Source organism: Ambystoma mexicanum, chromosome 2p (assembly GCF_040938575.1).
Source record: "Ambystoma mexicanum isolate Mex_15411 chromosome 2p, UKY_AmexF1_1, whole genome shotgun sequence".
Classification (NCBI taxonomy): domain Eukaryota; kingdom Metazoa; phylum Chordata; class Amphibia; order Caudata; family Ambystomatidae; genus Ambystoma; species Ambystoma mexicanum.
In genome coordinates, this window is record NC_090923.1 from 65,057,130 (window position 1) to 65,077,813 (window position 20,684).

The following is a 20,684-nucleotide window of genomic DNA, read 5'->3' on the forward strand; positions in this document are numbered from 1 at the left end:
TAATGTTTGCATTTGGTGGTAGGTGACTGACGGCTTCTCTTCTGCAAAGGCTGCCCAGATCTCCTTGGATCCTACATCACATTAGGTCTTGATGCCCGTCTTCGGTGGAAGGTGGCCAACGGAATCTCTTCTGTAGAGGCTGCCCAGATCTCCTTGGATCATACACCACAGCAGATCTTAATGTTTGCATTTGGTGGTAGGTGACTGACGGCTTCTCTTCTGCAAAGGCTGCCCAGATCTCCTTGGATCCTACATCACATTAGGTCTTGATGCCCGTCTTCGGTGGAAGGTGGCCAACGGAATCTCTTCTGTAGAGGCTGCCCAGATCTTCTAAGATCCTACGTCACAGAAGCTCTTGAGGTCTAGGTTTGGTGGTAGGTGACCAACAGCATCTCTTCTGCATAGACAGCCCAGATCTCCATGGATCCTACACCACAGTAGGTCCTGAGGTCTGTGCTTGGTGGTAGGTGACCAATGGCCTCTCTTCAGCAGAGGCTGCCAGAGTCCCCTTCCAGCACATTTCCACTAACTGGATGGTCACTTCTCCTTCAGGGATGCACTAAACGCCTGACTGGTCACTTGCATGGACCAACACCCCTTCCCTGACCATTTAACTGGTCTCTCTGAGTGACAAGGTCGTAGGGTTCATGTTGCAAGTTATAACTATTAAATCATGAATTAAATAAATATCAAGTGTCTATACTGAAATGGCTACATTTGTGCTCCGAAGAAAGGAACATACGTTGGGCTCTTTTTGGAAAAAGCAACTCCTCAAACCACGTGGAGGACCCCAGGGATGGGACCTTATCCATTACGATTCCATTTTCATGTGTTTGCCCTGACAGAGCTGGTGGAGTCCTATAGAATCAGTTCTAACTCCTATGCAGGTGATGCAGACATGATCTTAGGCTAGATGAACACAACCAACACAAAGACTGACCTCTTTAAATCTAGTGTAATCGAAATAGATGGTAGATTGGGCACTAATCGACTGAAGCGCAATGAAGAACAAATGAAACATCTGGTTCCAGAAGTGAGAGCTGTGCCAGACTTTGTGCCCACCTCACTATTAGGACCCATGTCCACTACCAACTCAAGAGGCGAAAAACCTTGAGGAGGGTTTGGGGGGGAAATGGTGTAGCCTAAACCCTGATACCAAAAAAGTGATGTGGAAGGTTTTGAATTAATCCGGGCAATGATTCAGTCAAAACCTTCCACGCATCTCTTTTGTGGTTACAATTTGTTTCACTATGTGAGAGATGGCAATGCCCAAGGGTGGGTCTCTTGCTCTCCGCGCCATAGGGACCAACGCTGCACCTCACTGAGGGGTCCCAACAAGGCCGAAACATATCTGGGGTTGCTTGTGTTTCTGTGCACATGGGACCTGGTTTCGCAGTTCGGGCTGGGCTGCTACCATTGGTGGCGGTACCTGATTGATTTGCATATGGCTGGACCTCTTTTGCAATGGCGCAGACGGGCTAAACATCAGTGGTGTGAAAGGTTGCCCAGAGCAGTGCAGTAGTTCAGATTAATTAAAAACCTTCCAACCATCACTTTAGTGCTTGTAGCCTTAACCAGGACAGCCAACATTTGCGTAGTATTTTAAAATACTTTTCCCAAGTTACACAAGTCAATGGTTTGGCTTAATTGTCATGTGGTCTTCCTCCACCTCCTAGACATGGAGATTAAAAAAGTCTCTGCCCGGCTTCTATGCATTCTTGGACCAATGGACCATGTGTCCATTGCTTTTAACGGGACTTCAGTGAGAGTAAAAGATGCAAATCAAGTGGTAGGGTGCAAACTTGTTTAGGTCATTTTCATTGCACACATTTTATGTACAGCTCCAATTACAACCATTCACTTTCATCAGACTGCTTAGAAATCACACTGACCGGCCAAACTTTGAAGCTACTGCTTGACAGAGGAAATCCCGGGAGGATATGTTTTTGGTGGCAAGGGGCACATAGTGGGTGGGAATGGCCAAAGGAATAAACACGGAAATGGGCAGTCAAAGGGTGTGTAAATAACTTACTAACCCCCACAACTGTGTGTCCCTCATATATTGCTTCCGAGCTGGGGCTTCTTGACCGCTTGGGAATGGGCTTTATGTCCCAAGCAGTCTGCTGAAATAAACAAAGCTTATCCAGCACCTGCAAGATAGCACAGTGGGATGCAACACTGAACTGTTACCAGCAGTGCCAAGATTCCAATCCCCAATAGGGCAACAGTTAAAAAAAAAAGAGACGAAAAGAAGCCCTTTGCTACTATCCTCGAACCTTACACCCGGTCACACAAACTAAGGGAACTATGACTGATTTTCCTGAGAAGTACTGGAATATCGTACCCTTTAGTTCACTCAATTTTGACCTCGGAGTGATACGTCTTAAGGTACGGCTGAATGGATGCTTAAATACAATGGGAGGTGATCTGAAAACACGTGTGGACAAAGCTTCTAATTACCACTATATTACTCTTTATGACATCAGAAAATAAAACATTTACGTATATGGAACAAGATACTTACCTGTAACTGTTGTTCTCCAGCATGGGTCTGGCATGGATTCACATGCTCATGAATATTCCCCGTCGTCAGGCCGGGAATCCTCGGTAAAGAAAAAAATCAGTATCAGTTTTGTTTCTGATCTGTCTTTCTTAGTAGTAACCAATCACTGATCTCTGGGTCATACTGCCACAGCCAATGACTGCCCTCTACCTAAGCCCCTCCCCTGGCAGCCATCCTCAGATTTGGTAGCACGTAAAGTGGCAGTATGACCAAGTGAAGAGCCTCAGAGTGGAAGGAGGGAGGGTTTGCATGTGAATCCATGCCAGACCCATGCTGGAGAACAACAGTTACAGGTAAGTAACTTGTTCCTTCTCCAGCATGGGGTCTGGCATGGATTCACATGCTCATGAATATAAGAATACATAGTAGTATACACATGCACAACCGCGGGAGGTGGCAACAGGCTCAACATTAAGCATTACAACAACTCAACATTAAGCATCTCTTACCTCCTCACCAGGCTCACCTTAAGCGAACAGGTTGCGCAGCAGTGCTTAGACGACCCTGGACTCCTCCCTGGAGTCCCGATCGATGCAGTAGAATCTCGTGAATGTGTGCGTTGACCTCCACGTAGCAGCCCTGCAGATGTCCAGCAGGGGCACACCAGACAGGAACGCTGTGGTAGCAGCGATCGCTCTGGTCGAATGGGCTCTCGGACGGCCGGGCAGTGGTCGGTTTGCCAACCGGTGACAGTGCATGATGCAGCCAGAGAGCCATCTGGAAATGGAATCCTTCGAGAGAGCCTTCCCTTGATTCACAGGTCGAAAGTTCACAAACAGCTGTGATGTCTTCCGAAAACTCTTCGTGCGGTCTGCATAGAACTTCAGCGCTCTAGCCACATCGAGCGAGTGCAAAGTCCTCTTGGCCGGAGACGAAGGCGACGGGAAGAAAACTGGCAACACCAAGGGCTCGTTGATGTAGAAGTCCGACGGCACCTGGGGCATAAAGGAGGGGTGCGTCCTCAGCACCACCCTCGTGTCGTGAAAAGTCAAGTATGGAGGCTTGCAAGATAGGGCCTGGATCTCTCCCACTCGTCGTGCGGAGGCAATAGCCACAAGAAATGCAGTCTTCCACGACAGGAACTTCAACGGCGCCGAGTGCATAGGCTTGAATGGGGCCCCCCCATGAACCTGGTCAGCACCACGTTGAGCTCCCATGCCGGGGTAGGCGCCTTCACCGGCGGGAACGATCGGAATAGTCCCTTCATAAATTCCTTCACCAGGCGATGAGACCACAAGGACGCCCGTCCTGTAGTTCTGCTGCATTGGGAAATGGCAGCCAGATGTATTTTGATGGAGGCGTGAGCCAGTCCAGTTTTGGCCAGCGACAGTAGGTACGGCAATACTTGAGGAGCCGTAATCCGCAGAGGGTTAATCTTCTGTGCACGGCACTAGACCGAGAACCTCTTCCACTTATGTCCATAACATTTGAGAGTTGAGGACGCCCTGGCTTTTGCAAGAACCTCTCTGCAGTCAGCCGGGATAGCGTATCCTCCAAACTCTAGTGCTGCAGGAGCCAAGCCTGCAAGTTCAGCGACACCGGGCCGTGGTGGAGAATGGCGCCTCCTTCTCTGGAGAGAAGATCTGCGTCCGTCGCCAGCTTGATAGGTGGGGACGCTGACAAGTCCAGAAGGTCCGGGAACCAGATCTGTCTCGGCCACGCCGGTGCGACGAGGATCATCCTGCACCTGGACCTCTTGAGCTGGTTGATGAGATGGAGCAGTAACAGCAACAGAGGGACCGCGTATAGGAACAGGAAGTATCTTGAGTATACTCCGGAGCCCCGGAGCCTCTTGGGGACGAGCTCGATGGCCCTCTTCCTGAGCATCGCCCTTACCTCCAACAGCAGTTGAGGGACGCAATTCTCCTTCCCGACCACGGGAGGAAGGAGAGGACACTTCTTTTGAAATTGCATCGAGTGTCTGCGGGCCAGGGTGTCCAGCACACAACGGTCGGTGGAGATGGACTCCCACACGCTAACTAACTTTGTCAGCCGGCCTCCCACCGGGGTGCTTCGGTGGGGGCCCGACGCAATGGCCGGTTCAGTCCTGCTTGGAAGAGGCCTTGCCAGCTTGGCCTCCTTGCCGACGGCGGCGAGACCCTCCTTGCTTGCCGCGGCCTCTGTAGGCCTCCTGGGACGAGGAGCGGGCTGCCTGGCGGTAAGTAGAAGAGCCGCCGCTGGATCCCTTGGAGGCTCCCTGTCTGCCTCAGGAGCTCCAAAAGGGCAGCCGTTGCAGAATGACTCCTAGGGCTCGGGCTGTTTCTGTGTCTGTCTTGCTGGCCAGGTTGTTGCCGTCAAACGGCATGTCCAAAACCCTGGTCTGGACGCCCTGGTGAAAGTCCGTCGCCTTGAGCCATCCTCGTCGGAGGCAAACCCTGTTGCCCAGTTGGCGAAATCCAGTATCGGCAATGTCCGTTGCCACCGTTAAGGCGTGATCCGACGCCGCCTCTCCTTCCTGCAGAATCTGTAGGGCCTCCGCCCTCTTGTCGTCCGGTAGGAAGTCTAGCAGAGGGGCGATCTTGAACCAAAGCTCCCTGTCGTAACGGGCCACAATCGCTAAGGCATTGGCCGCCTTAATTGTCGTCACCGCCGACGAGATGACTCGTCGTCCCATGGAGTCCTACTTCTTGCCCTCGTTGTCCGGCGGGGAAGTGGAAGTTGAAGCCGCCGCACCCGCTGATTTCTTCTTGGCCGCTGCTGAGACGACAGAGTCCGGCGTGGTATGGGCCTCAGGCACACGGGGGCGGCATCGGGGACCCGGTACTTCTTCTCGTACCTGTCCCTCTTGGCAAGTGTCATGGAAGGGTTCTTGAGGATAGCCAGCCCCTCGTCCCAGATGTCGTCGAGCAACGGCACCGAGAGGACCGTCTTTCTCTTGGCCTCTCGTCGTTGGTAAAGAAACCCTTCCTTTTTCTGTTCCTCAGGGCAGAGCTGGAAGAGCTTGGATGCCCTGGTTATCATAGTGTGAAAAGAGCCAATTTCGTCAGGTGGAGAAGCCCGAGGGGGGGGGGGGGGGTGATGACGGGATGTCTGTTGTGTCATCGCCGTCGTCGTCCGTCCCTGTCGCTGTATCCATCGCCGTATCCTCTCTAGCATCCGGCGAGGGAGATGAGGGGTCGACAGGCCTCGCGGGCACGAAGGGCAGAGCGGGGTGGACTCTCCTCCGCTTGTTCGGAGGGCTTCCCGATGGGCCTGGTTCTGGATCCTCCGTCGGGGTCCGTGGTAACCTCGTCCATCTCAGTACACACCGGGGCCTCTCCAGAAACTTACCCGGGTTCTCGGACTTCCTCTTCCCCGAACCAGAGCGCTGGCTCGTGGTTCATCGTGCCGGGGAAGTCGCGCACTGCCTGGCAGCCGAGGAGTCCGACCTTTTGGCGCTCCCGGTGCCTGCAGACTTGCAGTGCTTGGCCTTCTGTTGAGCCCCCGTCGCCGGGGTGCCCTCATAGGACGTAGAGGACCGCTCAGACTTTTTCTTCACCTTCTCACCTGCTGTGCCCTTCTCCAGCCAGGCGGCAAGGCGGAGACGACGATCTTGCTTGGTCCGTTCCGACAGGTTCTTGCAGAACGCACAGTCCTTCTCCACATGCGTCTTGTCCTCATGAAGGCAGTAGAGACATCTCGAATGCTCGTCCTCCTTGAAAACATTTTGCAATCCGCATCCTAGGCAGCTCCTGAACAGCTTGGATCCGGGCGTCGAGCTTCCCTTGTCCTGGGCCATGTCCGTTGAGGTAGGCCACAGATCTTCTGGAATCCTCCAAGAAGCGTAACTCGACTTCACCCTTGTGGGGCGTAGAAGAATTCCAAAACGGGTCCCAGTTATCGGAAGTAGAAACGGTGGAGCTTGAAGCTCGATTAACCGAAAAAATGAGAAAAATCTCCTGAAAAAACGTGAAAACGCGTGTAAAGGCTTGAGAGCTAAACACGAGGACTCCCAACACTTGAACGTGTGGTAAAAATCTGAGGATGGTTGCCAGGGGAGGGGCTTAGGTAGAGGGCAGTCATTGGCTGGGGCAGTATGACCCAGAGACCTGTGATTGGTTACTACTAAGAAAGACAGATCAAAAACGAAACTGATACTGATTTTTTCTTTACCGAGGATTCCCGGCCGGACAGGGAATATTCATGAGCATGTGAATCCATGCTAGACCCCATGCTGGAGAAAGCTGGCTTTTCATTAATACTATCACATTTTCTTTGCTCACCCATTCTCCGCCTGGTGCTGAAATACATACACTGCTACATATCACAAAAATGTGCTTGTGACAAAAATTATGAAATTGTAAATTTCAATCCTCAATTATGTCCAAAAATCTGCTTGAAAAGGACATAATTGTTGCTCCTCTGTGATACGCATCCTCGGAGCCCAGCCCCACTTATACCTGCAGCGCCACGCGCACAGTTTTATCTGGTAAGGGAATGATTGGAGTTCTTGGGGCTGAAACGATGTCAACCTATTCTCAAACTTTGCCCACTGTGAGTGTCGATACACCCAAGAAATCAATGCATCAGAATCCTATTAATTGACAGGTTGAATACAGTCAAATTCTCTGCAATCTCATGCGATTGGTTCTCCAATGATTAAATGTTGAATGCCACCCAGTCGGTCAACAAAGTATGACCACCTTTCCCCTTTATAGTAGGTGCAGATTAGTTATTCTAGAATTATGAAATGGAAGCAGACTTAGTCCATCAGCAATGAATCGCAAACCAAATTCATATTTCCCCAATGACGAAGTCAATGAAGGAAATGGCGTTGAATTGCAGTTCACTGTGGTGCTCATACCTCCTAAATTCATTTCTGGGAAAAGTAAATTCACTTAGCCCCATTTTCATAGATGTAGGCTGCGGACAAACACAAGCCGTTGGGTCCCTACTTTGGGCAAGGGAGTGAGTAGGCTCGAGTAGGCGGTTACTCAAGCCTATCAACCAAAACAAAAGACATGGCATATTACGGTGCAGGTAACTGGGGTTGCATGCACGTTTGGCTGTTGGACATTTTTGAAAATAATTTGATGGAGAATCCTGAAGGACACTCAGTCAATTCCAACCCTTTATTATTTTATTTGTTGATAGTGCCCAGACCCAGAGGTATCATGGTCCATAAGCGGGTGTCACTTATGATGAGTATCTATTAAGGCTGGTGCTCTGTGCGGTTCAATGCCCATGCTATACTGATGAGGGACCTCCTCAGGGACATATTGAAGAGCAATATTGTTGTTAGTACTGACTGGTCAATAAGCTAGGTCCAAAAAGAATTGAATACAAAAATAGGCCTGGGACCATGGTTTACAAACCCAGAGTGTCTGGGAGGAAACTATATACACCTAATAAAATGTTGCTTTCATGTCAAACGAAATGCTTATAGAGAAGTCAATAAACGAAAGACGAGAATGGTCAGAAAACTACCCTCGGTGTAAAGCTCAGTTTTCTTTGAGTTAAATATACACTTTTTCACACACACTGTTGACTAAATTTACAGACACGTACACGCAACCACACTAGCATGGACTCTGCTACAACAGAGCTCTCCAGAAAATGATGCCACGATACCAGAAAACAATACGAATGCCAAAAGATCATTGACATTTGTTTGTTCAACCGAGCCCTCGACTGAAATTCATCTAGCTACTTCGAGAAGTTATTGATGAACTCATGTCCATAATCCGCTTCAAATACAGGAAAATAGAATTAGAATGATATGGACATTAATATTGTGAAACAAAAGTCATTAACTGCACCAATACGAATGATGAAAATAAAAATAAAATATGATTTACCCTGATGAAGCTTGCTAAACACGAAACATGTGTAGGCCTAGGAAAAGCAAAAAACTGCTTTAGGTCTAAAGCTTACAGATCACAATTAAGTTGTATATGCGGTTTAATAGAGAGGAATCGACCACAATGAATTACTTTTTCCTATTTTTACTTTTTATTTCCTCCTTCAGAAGTGCTTGTCTGATGGGCGTACTACCTTCTCTGTGACGAGATGGATTCATAAGTTTCACTGATACCAGGGGTTAAGTGTCCACACTGCGGACAGTGCATACCATCACCCAGCTCATTCATACAATATATATTTGTACATGGCTGCTGGAGATTAACCCCCCTTTATTTTTTATTGAACTTAGATTTCATCCATTATCCCCCAAATGTGGTCCCAATTGGCCGGCATGGTATCCATACAGACGCTACGTTATGCACCTGTAAAGTATGCTTTGATAGAAGATCTATTTGTTTATTTGCAGAAAATCGTTGAGAGGCAAATGAATGTGTCATTCATTACGCCGCCCACATCCCCAGTCCCGATGCTATAGGAATAAATGGAGCACATCACTTATATCAACCACCTCCTCTCCACCACCATATCACAGAAGCGACAGACGTTACTCACTGAGGCAACCCTAACAACTTTATCCTGGGTCAATTGAAGAAGAGATACATTTGCAAACTATGGAAGATATGAACATGTTGTAATCCAAGTCGCAGATGACGTCACTACTGAAACTGGCACACGTACGTCTATTAGACAAAGCAGATACGCTTCCACCATGAAGCTACACGAACAATACGTCAAATCGCACTTGGACATGAAGAATATACTTGCATCCAATAGCTTAGAAAAACACATGCTCCACATATACTCTGAAACGCAAGACACAAAAAATACACAAAGCTTAACACAGAATGGGTGGACATGTTAAATAAGATGGAGGGTGCAGCCACGTTTGAGTGAAAGGGGGTCATTGAGAAGCCTCGAAGCTGCAGCGGGACCTGGCTCGCGGAGGTAGCATAACATTCAGACCTTAGCAGCTCAGATAATACTTGTACAGCCGGTGCCAAGGATATTGTGCACAGAGAAGGGTGGATCGACAGCCAAGAGAACAGGCGTGAGACACATTTCTCTTAAATTAAGCAAAATAACAAATAATGCTGGAAGGTGGGATTTGCATTAACTCAGGCTCAATATTGGGAAGAGAATGGCTCAAACAAGTCTCTAGAGGCTAGGAAGGGTAAGGACACCTGCATTAATAAGGGCTAAAATCGGAGAAAATGCTGAGCGAATAATTCGAAATGCGGTCTCTACACACGTGACCTACAGTTTGAGGATAATGTCTATTCATTAGATTCAGGGACAGACAGGCTGAGGCCTTCGTTCCCATCCAGATCTCAAGACAAAAGATACAAGATTATGCAAAGTTAAAAGCTAAACGTCCTGGCTTGTGGCCTAGAGAATCAGAACTGGTAACCTTACTGGGAAAAGTAGCACTTTGGTACCGTTCTCACCAACCCCTATTGCTGCTCATCTGCTAGTAGCCTTCCAAACTACAGTGGCTGAGAAAGACACCACTGTCCAATCCATACCCACCCTTAATGCTCATCTACAAATGTTCCAGCCGCAAATAGTTTTGCATTTTGACAACATGTTTTTACTTGTATCAGTTTAGTAGGTGGTCTCAGGCGGGGCCACCAGATCGAGTGCAGCCAATGAAAGTTCTAAACTGTATGGAATACATATCTAGATGACTCCCCCATTGTATTGCATTTTATTTAAATGTATCGAGTGCAAGCCAAGGCCCAGGTGCATCTGGGCGCAAAAGAGAGACCATAGGACTGAGGAACAAAAGGATGTTAGTCTCTAACCAATCCTTTCCCACCTTAGGTTTCTGTAATTATGAATAGGAAGTCAGTCTCCTTTTTAAAACGGATGTCATGCCTGGAATTTATCGAAAGCATGGAAACTATCTTTATGTCCACAGCTATCCCCGTTTTATATGGGTTTTGCTGAATAAAATAGGTCTTTGTCAAATTCTTTAGACTCTTCCGTTTTTGGGCGTGGGATTTCCCCTGGCCTGTCCCCTTTGCTTACCCAGGGGGTTTCCACCCCTCTTTTACACAATATAGCACAATTGGACACATTAGTCTAGCTAGAATTTTAAGGAAAGATCGTTTTACTAAATGTCGTCCGGCGCTCATGCCGTTATTGTTCCTGAACATACCGCTTGGGCGCTAAGCAGCTGAACGTTTCTAAATTAGAGCACTAAAAATAAGATCAGTCATGATTATATGTAGGAAACCTAATTTTAACTCAATATTTGTATTGTATTCTCTTTAGTGTCTTACATTTATGAAAACGTTATGTCTCCGAAATAAAAGATGACTTTTAATTTGAGGGAGATTGTTGCAGCGGATAATTCTTAAGGGATTCAAGGAAAGAATGCACAGTCACAATACAAAAGAGTCCAGAGGTCAAAGCTGTGCAGTGTCTTGGTAAGAGGTATGTAGGCAACCGGTCCTTCCCAACTCCAGGCCTCGTGTGGCGGATGCATGCCGAGTTTTCAGGAAACCCCTCATTAATACTCATGAGATACATTTGCATACAACGATTCTAGATGTGCATATTATGAGGGATATCCTGAAAACCCATCAGGATTCCGTCCTCGATGCCTGAGTTGGACAACCCTGACTTAACGATCGATCAACAAAGATATCCCATGACATGTGGTCTAAATGGACTACATTTTACTCCATTAATTTCACCCCTAGACAGTCCAAAACAGGACAAGCGCTTAAAAAAGTTAGAGCGATACCAAAGGGGTTTGTTTGTAAGTTGCGCCTAAACGGCAACAGGCCTGCGAAGCCGCAATAGCTGCAGCACACAGGTCCACGGCCACACTTACTGAGAATCATAGACTGCCGGCAGAACAAGATTTGGAAGGTGGCGTTTAACATATTTCCAGTTAGTGATGTGGGGGGGCGGGGGCGGTGCTGGTTGCTGCAGTGGTGTGCAGGGTAACCCATTAGGTGGGCACTTGGGGATTGCTCGGGAACTCCTTTGAGAACTAGACAAGACCTTTAAACACATCTGGAACATAATGAGAGCGCATCTGAAATCTGGCCCGATTAAATCAGACACAGTCAGTACCACAGGCCGCACTAATGGATTTCTATGGACTTCCTGGCATTGCAGAGCCCAAAGCCAAGCCACACCCATAGTGAGGACCAAGTACATCCCATCCCCTCTTGGGCCATGGAGAAATGCTGAAGACCGATGGAAGGACATTGATTTTGCATTCACTACTACTGCTGCTGCTCTTAAGAAGGCAGGTGGTTACCTAGGTGTCTGGTTCCCGGCGTCTTCCAGGTGCCAGATATGGCTAAATCTGACAAAGAGGGGATTGTACCATTTCCTGGACTACCAACTGGCCTGGCCGTTCCTTTCTGGGCTTCAGAAGAGACCTTCTCCAACTCTTCAAGTTTTCGAGGATCTGAAAAGGAAAACCGGTGTAATGAGGGTTCAAAGAAATAGCTAGAATTGAACAGTTCCTATCCAAACAGTGATAGTTTCCTCTGTGGGTCTTGCCCGATAAACACTCTTGGTATTCTAAACACTTGGAAATTCATAGGAATTCCCAGTTCAAGGAAGATTCACACCACTGTGCCCCCAGTGGGGGAATACACTGCTAGGGGACAGAACGTCATCTCACATCTGTGTAAACCCAGGATCGGAGAACTGCAAGCTTACAGGTCGGGCCCTCGGAGCTCCCGGAACATCTGGTCAACATTGAAATTCTGCTCCTCATGCCATTATTTGAAGCGACACAGTATCAGAATAAACATTACTATTGGCAGACGAATGAAACTGCCTATGAATAAGAGGTTATTTTTATCTTCTCTCTTAGGTCTTTGGGTCTGCCTAGTGAATGCTTGAGGCTCTCTTTGTTGGAGAGGGATTCCACAGCATGGATTCTTATTGACACTGTCCCCATACCTCTATGGGGCCCCTATATCCACTGGTTTGGGAGTCTGTTGCCTCTGGGTAACCCTCTTGGCAGTCCCCGGAGCCAGCCAAGGGTCCACCTCACAGAGTCAACGACAAATGGTAGCGACTACTCTGCATTGCCAAACATCTGAGATCACTACTATTTGGTGGTGGAAGTCAATGCATCCATTTGCACATTTAATTAAAGGGATTCATCATGCCAATACAACAAGAAGCAGGTGCTGGAAGAAAATGGCTTGGATTGTCTATGGCAGGGTTGTTCAACTCCAGGCCTTGACGGCTGGATCCATGTCAGATTCTCATGAGACACCCGATTAATATTCATGATACATTTACATTCAATTATTCTAAATGCATGCCCACTTTTGCTCATGAATATGCATTAGGGATATCCTAAGAAACGGTCAGTTTTTTGGTCCTCGAAGCCTGGAGCTGGACAATCCTGGTCTGTAGAAATACATTGTTAAAGAGATCTTGTCTACTGCAATATCAGATGATGTCCAATGTTAACCCCCCATATGAAAGGCAAAAAGATGATTGTCTCAATGTTTTGGTAAAAAAAGCACTAACCTTTACTGAGAGCAAGTGCATGTGGCGTCGCCGTCTCATAAGCTTGCACTACAACCACATGCATGTCCGGGGTAGGAGCGATAGGAATCCGGCTGGGAAACAACAATGACGTTGCAGCCCTTCTCCCGCTCTCCTTCATGATCGCGGTAGGCTCGGAAGAACCGTCTTTGCTAGAATCCACCCCTTGTGCTGGGCTGCTGATTGGCCTCCTGGTACTCAGCTGGTGTGCAAACAACTTCTCCGTCCAGGTTTTCACCCGGGTTTCTAATGCTATGTCTCCGTTTGGATAAGAGCTCAGGCTGTCCGGCAGGATTTCCTTCGTAAAGGATGTGAGCCATGTGGTTTGGTCTTGTTTCGGTGTTTTTGTGTATGTATCCACTCTGGGGGAATCCCTGGGTATTACTGGTTGTTTACTAGCCATGGAAACGCCAGATTCTGGGGTGAGTTCGGGATAGTATACGGTTTCAGAATTAGCTGTGGCCTCATTCCCCTTTCCTTTCCAAGACGTTTGTGGATCTTTGCCGTTCTTCCTAGTAATGTCCAGATTCTCCTGCATGGGCTCCACCACATTCTCAACATAAACAGACAACACTTCATTGCTTCCTGGTGTAGTGGGCACAAGGTGCCTGTCTTCAACTGAAGAATAGCTCTGAGTCGTCCGGTACGAAGCAAGGTACTTTTCAGACACCAGCGGTTGACTTTCTTGCAGATTCCATGTAACAAACTTCTCATCAATATCATTATTTTCCATCTGGTGAGCTCCAATTGTGACAGAATGGTCTAAGATGTTAGCCTGCGGTGGAGAAAGCGCATTGGAGTCATGATCGGCCAAGACGTCGTCGACTTTTAAACTGATTTCCGCTAGGCCCACGCCTGTATCTTGGCCAGTGCTTTGTAACAGTACTTTTGGTTTTAGACTTCGATTTCTATCAATGTCAGTTGCAAGTGTTTTGCTTACTTCAGAGATGATGATTTGTGGGCTTGTCACCAAGGAGATCGTAGACACTGTTGGCCTCGCACTGCTCATTCTAGTTTCCACACCGTTGTCCATGAATGCAGCAATTTCAAAGTCATTATTTTCTTCCGACGGCATGGCCAAAGTTTTCAAAATTGTTGCCCCATTATTAATCGTCAAGCTTTTTTCTTTCAGGTCTTGGATATCGGTGTCGGACACATGTTTTCTGTTGCTGTTGATATCCAAAGGATTTTGGTCGTGTGCCGCTGAAGCAACAACGGTTTCCGTCAAAGACCCCCAATTATTCTGGATCCCTGAACTTGTCTTGGATATAGTGGATTGTTTGGCCGAGCCATTTGTGACAGGTTTCTGTGATAGAGTGGTCCTTGGTGGAGCACCCCCCGTAGCCTCAGCCTGTGGGGGGATATCCAGTGGAGAGTCTTGGGGCGTAAGTATTGGTTCCTCATTTTGATTGGATGGTGGGGGCGTGACCTCACGCAGAGGAAGGCTTTCAGGTATGGCTTCAGTAAGTGTTGAGGCAACACCATTGTGCTTACCAACAGTTTCTAAATCCAGTGTGTTCACCGACACTGGATTGGCCGAGTTTGATTTCCGTAGGTCTCCATTTTGGTTTTGAGAAAGAGCTTGGGAAACGTTCCTTGGTGGCGTCTCAATGGTGAGTGGATTGGGATCTTTGCTGCCAATGACATTGTCGGCGTTATAACCCTGCAAGGAAGACTCGGTCAGAACCAGGGCTACCAAGAAAGTCCACACGTGGAGCGGTGCCGGCCTTGCCATCATAGGGAGGGGTTCACTCGATATTGAGACATCCGCGACGCCGTAGCAGGCTGCACAACTCAATTAGCGACCCTGTAGGACAAAAAACGAAAACAAAAAAACCAGCATTAGTAGTGCTAGGGCCATGTGGCTTCCATTTCTAGTTTTCTGAAAAAAAAATTCATTCAACAGTCGGTGTACATATAAATTGACACAGTCATGGCCACCCACCAAAAGGAACGTATTTTTTTTTCCATCAGATGTTTTCAATCTGTCTGTGCTTTTTTTTTAGAACGAAATATGTAACAAAACAGTAGATGCGTTCCCTCCCCTCCCCCGGCGCTGCTCCATCACAGGGAGGCCAGGCTCTCCTATGCAGAAGCGAGAGATTTATGCACGCATAAGAACAAGGAAAAATGCGAGCCTTTCCCTTATTAAGACCTGAACCAAAGGCTGGTTTCCTTTAGTGGACAGCTTAAAAGTGAAGTTAGAAATAAGCAAAAAAATGTGGTTGAGGAGAGCGGGGTCAGCACAGTCAGTAAATTAAGAATGTTCCTACTCGATGTCGGATTTGGACAGTGAAGAAAGAATCAAAGGCTTCATAAGAGGGTCCAAAATAGTAAACGCGTAGAAAGACACAATCACTTAATGCCCTGTTATCTTTTCTAATAGTACAATGTTGGCAGTGGGAGGGTGGATACAAGCAAACGCTTTGCATGCGGTGCTAATGGCTACGCAGGTCAAACGCTCGTTGCTGCGATATGTGTTTGATCTGCAGGTCACAGGTTCGAATCCCGGGAAGACCAGACCAGCCTCTTGAGGTCAATAAATGAGTACCAATTTCGATTGGGTAATATTAGTATGTCCTATGTAAAGCGGTTCAGATTAAAGAGCTATAAAACAAAACACATTGGGCCCCATTACGAGTCCGGCTGTAGTCCTACTGGTAAAACTGACAGGTTGCCGCTGGACCCGTAGGGATTTACCGGCTCCGGAATTGCCAGATTTACAGGGGTATTACAGCCCCGGTAGTCCGGTAATTCCGGAGCCGGCATTCCGTTGCTCCCCAATAGGACTACGCAGGAATGGGGGCAGTGGAACCACCGGCACCAAGGGTGCCGGTGTTTCCCGGTCTGTGTGTGGCCGCTGGCGTTACGCCTGCCAGGTCTGACCTGGCGGGTGAAACGCCACACAGCCAAAAAACTCGGAGTTAGCCAGTCCGGAAAACGGTGCCGGTACGGTTTTACCGGCACCGTTAAATCCAGACTGGCTAACTCATAATGAGGCCCATTCTTTATTATAGACCAGGGTACCCATTGCCTGATGTGGACTTAACAAAACCATCGCCAAGTATGACTGGCCACAGGGGCACATGCTATCGCGTTATCTTACTGGGATTTAGATTGCCCAACGCCCCCATTTTCAGGCAGCCCAAACCTTTTCCTACGAGAACATTTTAAAATAAACGCGATAACCACACAAAAGAGGCTCATGGTGCAGAGGCCTACTGGGAAATCTCCAGAGTTCCCTGTAGGCCAGTCCACCCCTGGGTAACCACACAGAAGAGGCCCATGGTACAGAGGCCTACTGGGAAATCTCCAGAGTTCCCTGTAGGCCAGTCCACCGCTGGGTAACCACACAGAAGAGGCCGGGTGCAGAGGCCTACTGGGAAATCTCCAGAGTTCCCTGTAGGCCAGTCCACCCCTGGGTAACCACACAGAAGAGGCCCCGGGTGCAGAGGCCTACTGGGAAATCTCCAAAGTTCCCTGTAGGCCAGTCCACCCCTGGGTAACCACAAAGAAGAGGCCCCGGGTGCAGAGGCCTACTGGGAAATCTCCATAGTTCCCTGTAGGCCTTTTCACCCCTGCGTAACCACACAGAAGAGGCCCAGGGTGCAGAGGCCTACTGGTAAATCTCCATAGTTCCCTAGAGGCCAGTCCACCCCTGCCTCTAGCGGATCTGATGGGTGGGTGGGTGATTTAGGTTTGCTGCAGCTTAGACCTACAAGATGGGATGGTCCAATGGAACTATGGTAGAGGGCTATGATGGTATAGGTAGGAGGCACCTGTAATGGTAGGCAGTGGATCAGGTAGAATGCAGATCTCGAAAGGTGGAAAACAGATTTGTGGTAACAAATATTTTCCAGTGAAGGAGGTCTCTGTTGAAAGAAGTACTAGAATTCCCAGAATCAAGAGTGGTGCGATCGTCCCGAGATGTGCTCGAGAAGTCCTTGAAGTGCGGAGGCCAGAAGTGTCGACCGTGTTACAATAAAGACACTGTGGACTTGGAATTTGGCTTTGAGATGTTTGTGGAAGCTTTGGCCGGCGGCAGTGTGCCCATACCATGCAAACGTCAGTAGCCACAGATCCCATACCAGAGAAAAGCCAGTGGCAGATACAGTAGAGACACTGCCCGCAGCAGTGAAAAGCCAGAGGCAGATACAGTAGAGACACAGCCCGCAACAGTGAAAAGCCAGAGGCAGATACAGTAGAGACACTGCCCGCAGCAGTGACAAGCCAGAGGCAGATACAGTAGAGACACTGCCCACAACAGTGAAAAGCCAGAGGCAGATACAGTAGAGACACTGCCCGCAGCAGTGAAAAGCCAGAGGCAGATACAGTAGTAACAGATCCCATACAAGAGAAAACTCAGGGGCAAATGTAGCAACAGAGCCCATATCGGTCAAACGCCAGAGGCAGATACAGTAGAGACTCTGCCCACAGCAGTGAAAAGCCAGAGGCAGATACAGTAGAGACACTGCCCACAGCAGTGAAAGGCCAGAGGCAGGTGCAGTAGGGACACTGCCCGCAGCAATGAAAAGGCAGATACAGTAGAGACATTGCCCACAGCAGTGAAAAGCCAGAGGCAGATACAGTAGTAACAGATCCCATACAAGAGAAAACTCAGGGGCAAATGTAGCAACAGAGCCCATATCGGTCAAACACCAGAGGCAGATACAGTAGAGACTCTGCCCACAGCAGTGAAAGGCCAGAGGCAGGTGCAGCAGAGACACAGCCCACAGCAGTGAAAAGCCATAGGCAGGTGCAGCAGAGACACAGCCCACAGCAGTGAAAAGCCAGAGGCAGATGCAGCAGAGACACAGCCCGCAGCAGTGAAAAGCCAGAGGCAGGTGCAGCAGTAATAGGTGGGACATTGCCGCCAATCAGACATTAGGCGTAAGAAGCACACACAGTAGCAAAATCAGTAACCCAACAGTACAACACCGTTAAGTGGAGTCATGAAAGATCAACATTAACCTTCACAGTGAAGAATAGCCCACACATTGAAAACGAAGCCACAGTGAGGCCACACTTCCGTCAGATGGCTCAGCAAGTTGACAAAGACCTACGAGTCTACATCAACGCAAAATGTCTAATCTGGAAGATCTCTCCAAAATCCTGGGGCTCAAATTAGCCAACATAATGAAGAGGGTTTCTTTGCTCAGGAAATAAAGTGGAGCCAGGGATGAAATGACAAGTGATATAACGGAGAGCTTTGCCATTCTGAAATGGTAGCCGGGGCAATATAATTAGGATGCCAGTGGTGGAGGTCTACGAGCAGACTGAGCTCATTGAAAATCTAACATGCCATGAAGCACAGTAAAGTAATACAATCCGGTGGGTGAAAAAGGTACTCTATTGCTAGTTTATCCATGCCACCTACATCAAACACAGAGACCGTCAGCATTTTCCGCAATCAGAGGACTGTAAACATTGTATTAAAATGTTGGGCTTTGTAAAGTTCTGTGACATAGATTCTCCAAACCAGGAAAGCTGCAAACATGTCTTGCGTTAGAAGTCTTGAGCTTGCAACAACATAGAATATCCATGTATGGATTCAGCTGCTTAATTGTGCTTAAAAAGCAAGTGTGTGTTATATAGCCAAGGAACAGCTGTGAGGGAAGCCAGGTGGTGCACATGGTAGACTCTACGACCATGCGGAGTTCGCTACAGCGGAAAATAAAAAACAAACAGTGTCTCTGAGCTTTTAAAAATGCTTTCCTTCCATACGCATTCCCATCCATGCTTTCCTTCTCCATGCATTCTCATGCATGCTTTCCTTCTCCATGCATTCTCATGCATGCTTTCCTTCTCCACGCACTCCTATCCATGCTTTCCTTCTCCACGCACTCCTATCCATGCTTTCCTTCTCCACGCACTCATCCATGCTTTCCTTCTCCACGCACTCATCCATGCTTTCCTTCTCCACGCACTCATCCATGCTTTCCTTCTCCACGCACTCATCCATGCTTTCCTTCTCCATGCACTCATCCATGCGCTCCTTCTCCACGCACTCCTATCCATGCGCTCCTTCTCCACGCACTCCTATCCATGCTTTCCTTCTCCACGCACTCCTATCCACGCTTTCCTTCTCCACGCACTCATCCATGCGCTCCTTCTCCACGCACTCATCCATGCGCTCCTTCTCCACGCACTCATCCATGCGCTCCTTCTCCACGCACTCATCCATGCTTTCCTTCTCCATGCACTCATCCATGCTTTCCTTCTCCACGCATTCCTATCCATGCTTTCCTTCTCCACGCACTCCTATCCATGCTTTCCTTCTCCACGCACTCCTATCCATGCTTTCCTTCTCCACGCACTCATCCATGCTTTCCTTCTCCACGCACTCATCCATGCTTTCCTTCTCCACGCTCTCCATGCTTTCCTTCTCCACGCACTCATCCATGCTTTCCTTCTCCACGCACTCATCCATGCTTTCCTTCTCCACGCACTCATCCATGCTTTCCTTCTCCATGCACTCATCCATGCTTTCCTTCTCCACGCATTCCTATCCATGCTTTCCTTCTCCACGCACTCCTATCCATGCTTTCCTTCTCCACGCACTCATCCATGCTTTCCTTCCCCATGCACTCATCCATGCTTTCCTTCTCCATGCACTCATCCATGCTTTCCTTCACCATGCACTCATCCATGCTTTCCTTCTCCATGCACTCATCCATGCTTTCCTTCTCTATGCACCTTTCTCCAGGCTATAACTATTCACTGCTTCGATGCTCCTTCCTACATGTCCATTCTTCTCTATGCTGGTCTTTACCGTCTCCTATTACGTGACCAATCCTCTTTTCTCCCGCCACCATGTTTCTCTCCATCTTCCCTGATCTTTGTACTCTTTTCACTACCTTCTCAGCTCTCATTCTATGTTCCCTTCCTCCTCCACGATACATCTTCCATGCAGCCTTATCTTCTTGCTCCATTACGACGTCTCCACTTTTCATACGATTTCCAAATACATCCATGCGCGTTCCTCCATGCGCGTTCCTTCATGCTACGGTTCCCTTAGTGTAACCTACTCTGTGCTTGAACTGCCTGCAAGCTTTCTTCTCGTTAATACTTCCACTTTGCTTCCTTCTCTGTGGTTCCTCTCTACTTACTATTCCATCAAGCGCTCCCTTCTCTGCTCTCCAGCTTCCTACCTTCTATATGGCTTGAACCTCTATGCTACATCTTCTTTCAATTCCATGCTATATCATTCTCCCAGCCCTTTTCTGTCTTCCCGCTACATCCTCTCAACATGGAAGAATAATGGAACCAACTTCCCTAGGGTATGGCTTGGGGTTTTTTGCGATTCACCGTGCCGGGGCTAATCCCATGGGTACGGCAGAATTTGAAGTTGGATTTCCATCCTGAATAGGTCTTAAGTTAATTACAAATGATCATGCAGCAAAGTCATGGCAAATCGATTAAAAGCCAGCTGTCGCTTAATTTAATCAAACTGAAGTAAAACCCTCAGTCTCATATCAGTCACCATTAAGAGGCCTAATGATATCCCACTTAAGCACACAGAGCACGCTAAGATTAGCTCACAGATTCCAAGAGCAGGAAGGATTTGATATTCTCAAAATTTCCAAAGGAAACCTTGGAGGGTTGCCGGAACTGGAAGGGGTTCCAGTGGGGTGCAGATCTGCAGGATAGGTATAAGGAAGGTGGCAGAACAGCAGGATGAGAAGAAGCCACTGCCAACCCCATAGTCACAACCGCTTCTGTCCGGAAGAATGGAGGGCGGATAATCATC

The 20,684-nt window shown here is 48.1% G+C and overlaps 1 protein-coding gene across 4 annotated transcripts in view; it reads right to left on the reverse strand.

Annotated features, from left to right (window-relative positions):
- Positions 1-20,684, reverse strand: part of PRRT3 (proline rich transmembrane protein 3) — a 316,513-nt gene that overhangs the window by 79,955 nt on the left and 215,874 nt on the right. For 3 of the 4 annotated variants that reach the window (XM_069643264.1, XM_069643266.1, XM_069643265.1), the window contains exons 2-3: positions 12,917-14,741; positions 11,679-11,831 (exon numbers count right to left, since the gene is read on the reverse strand). In XM_069643264.1, the coding sequence (XP_069499365.1) occupies positions 11,679-11,831; positions 12,917-14,672 (1,909 nt within the window). In that variant the 5' untranslated portion in view covers positions 14,673-14,741. The remainder of the gene's footprint in view (positions 1-11,678; positions 11,832-12,916; positions 14,742-20,684) is intronic. The other variant, XM_069643267.1, reaches the window with a different exon arrangement.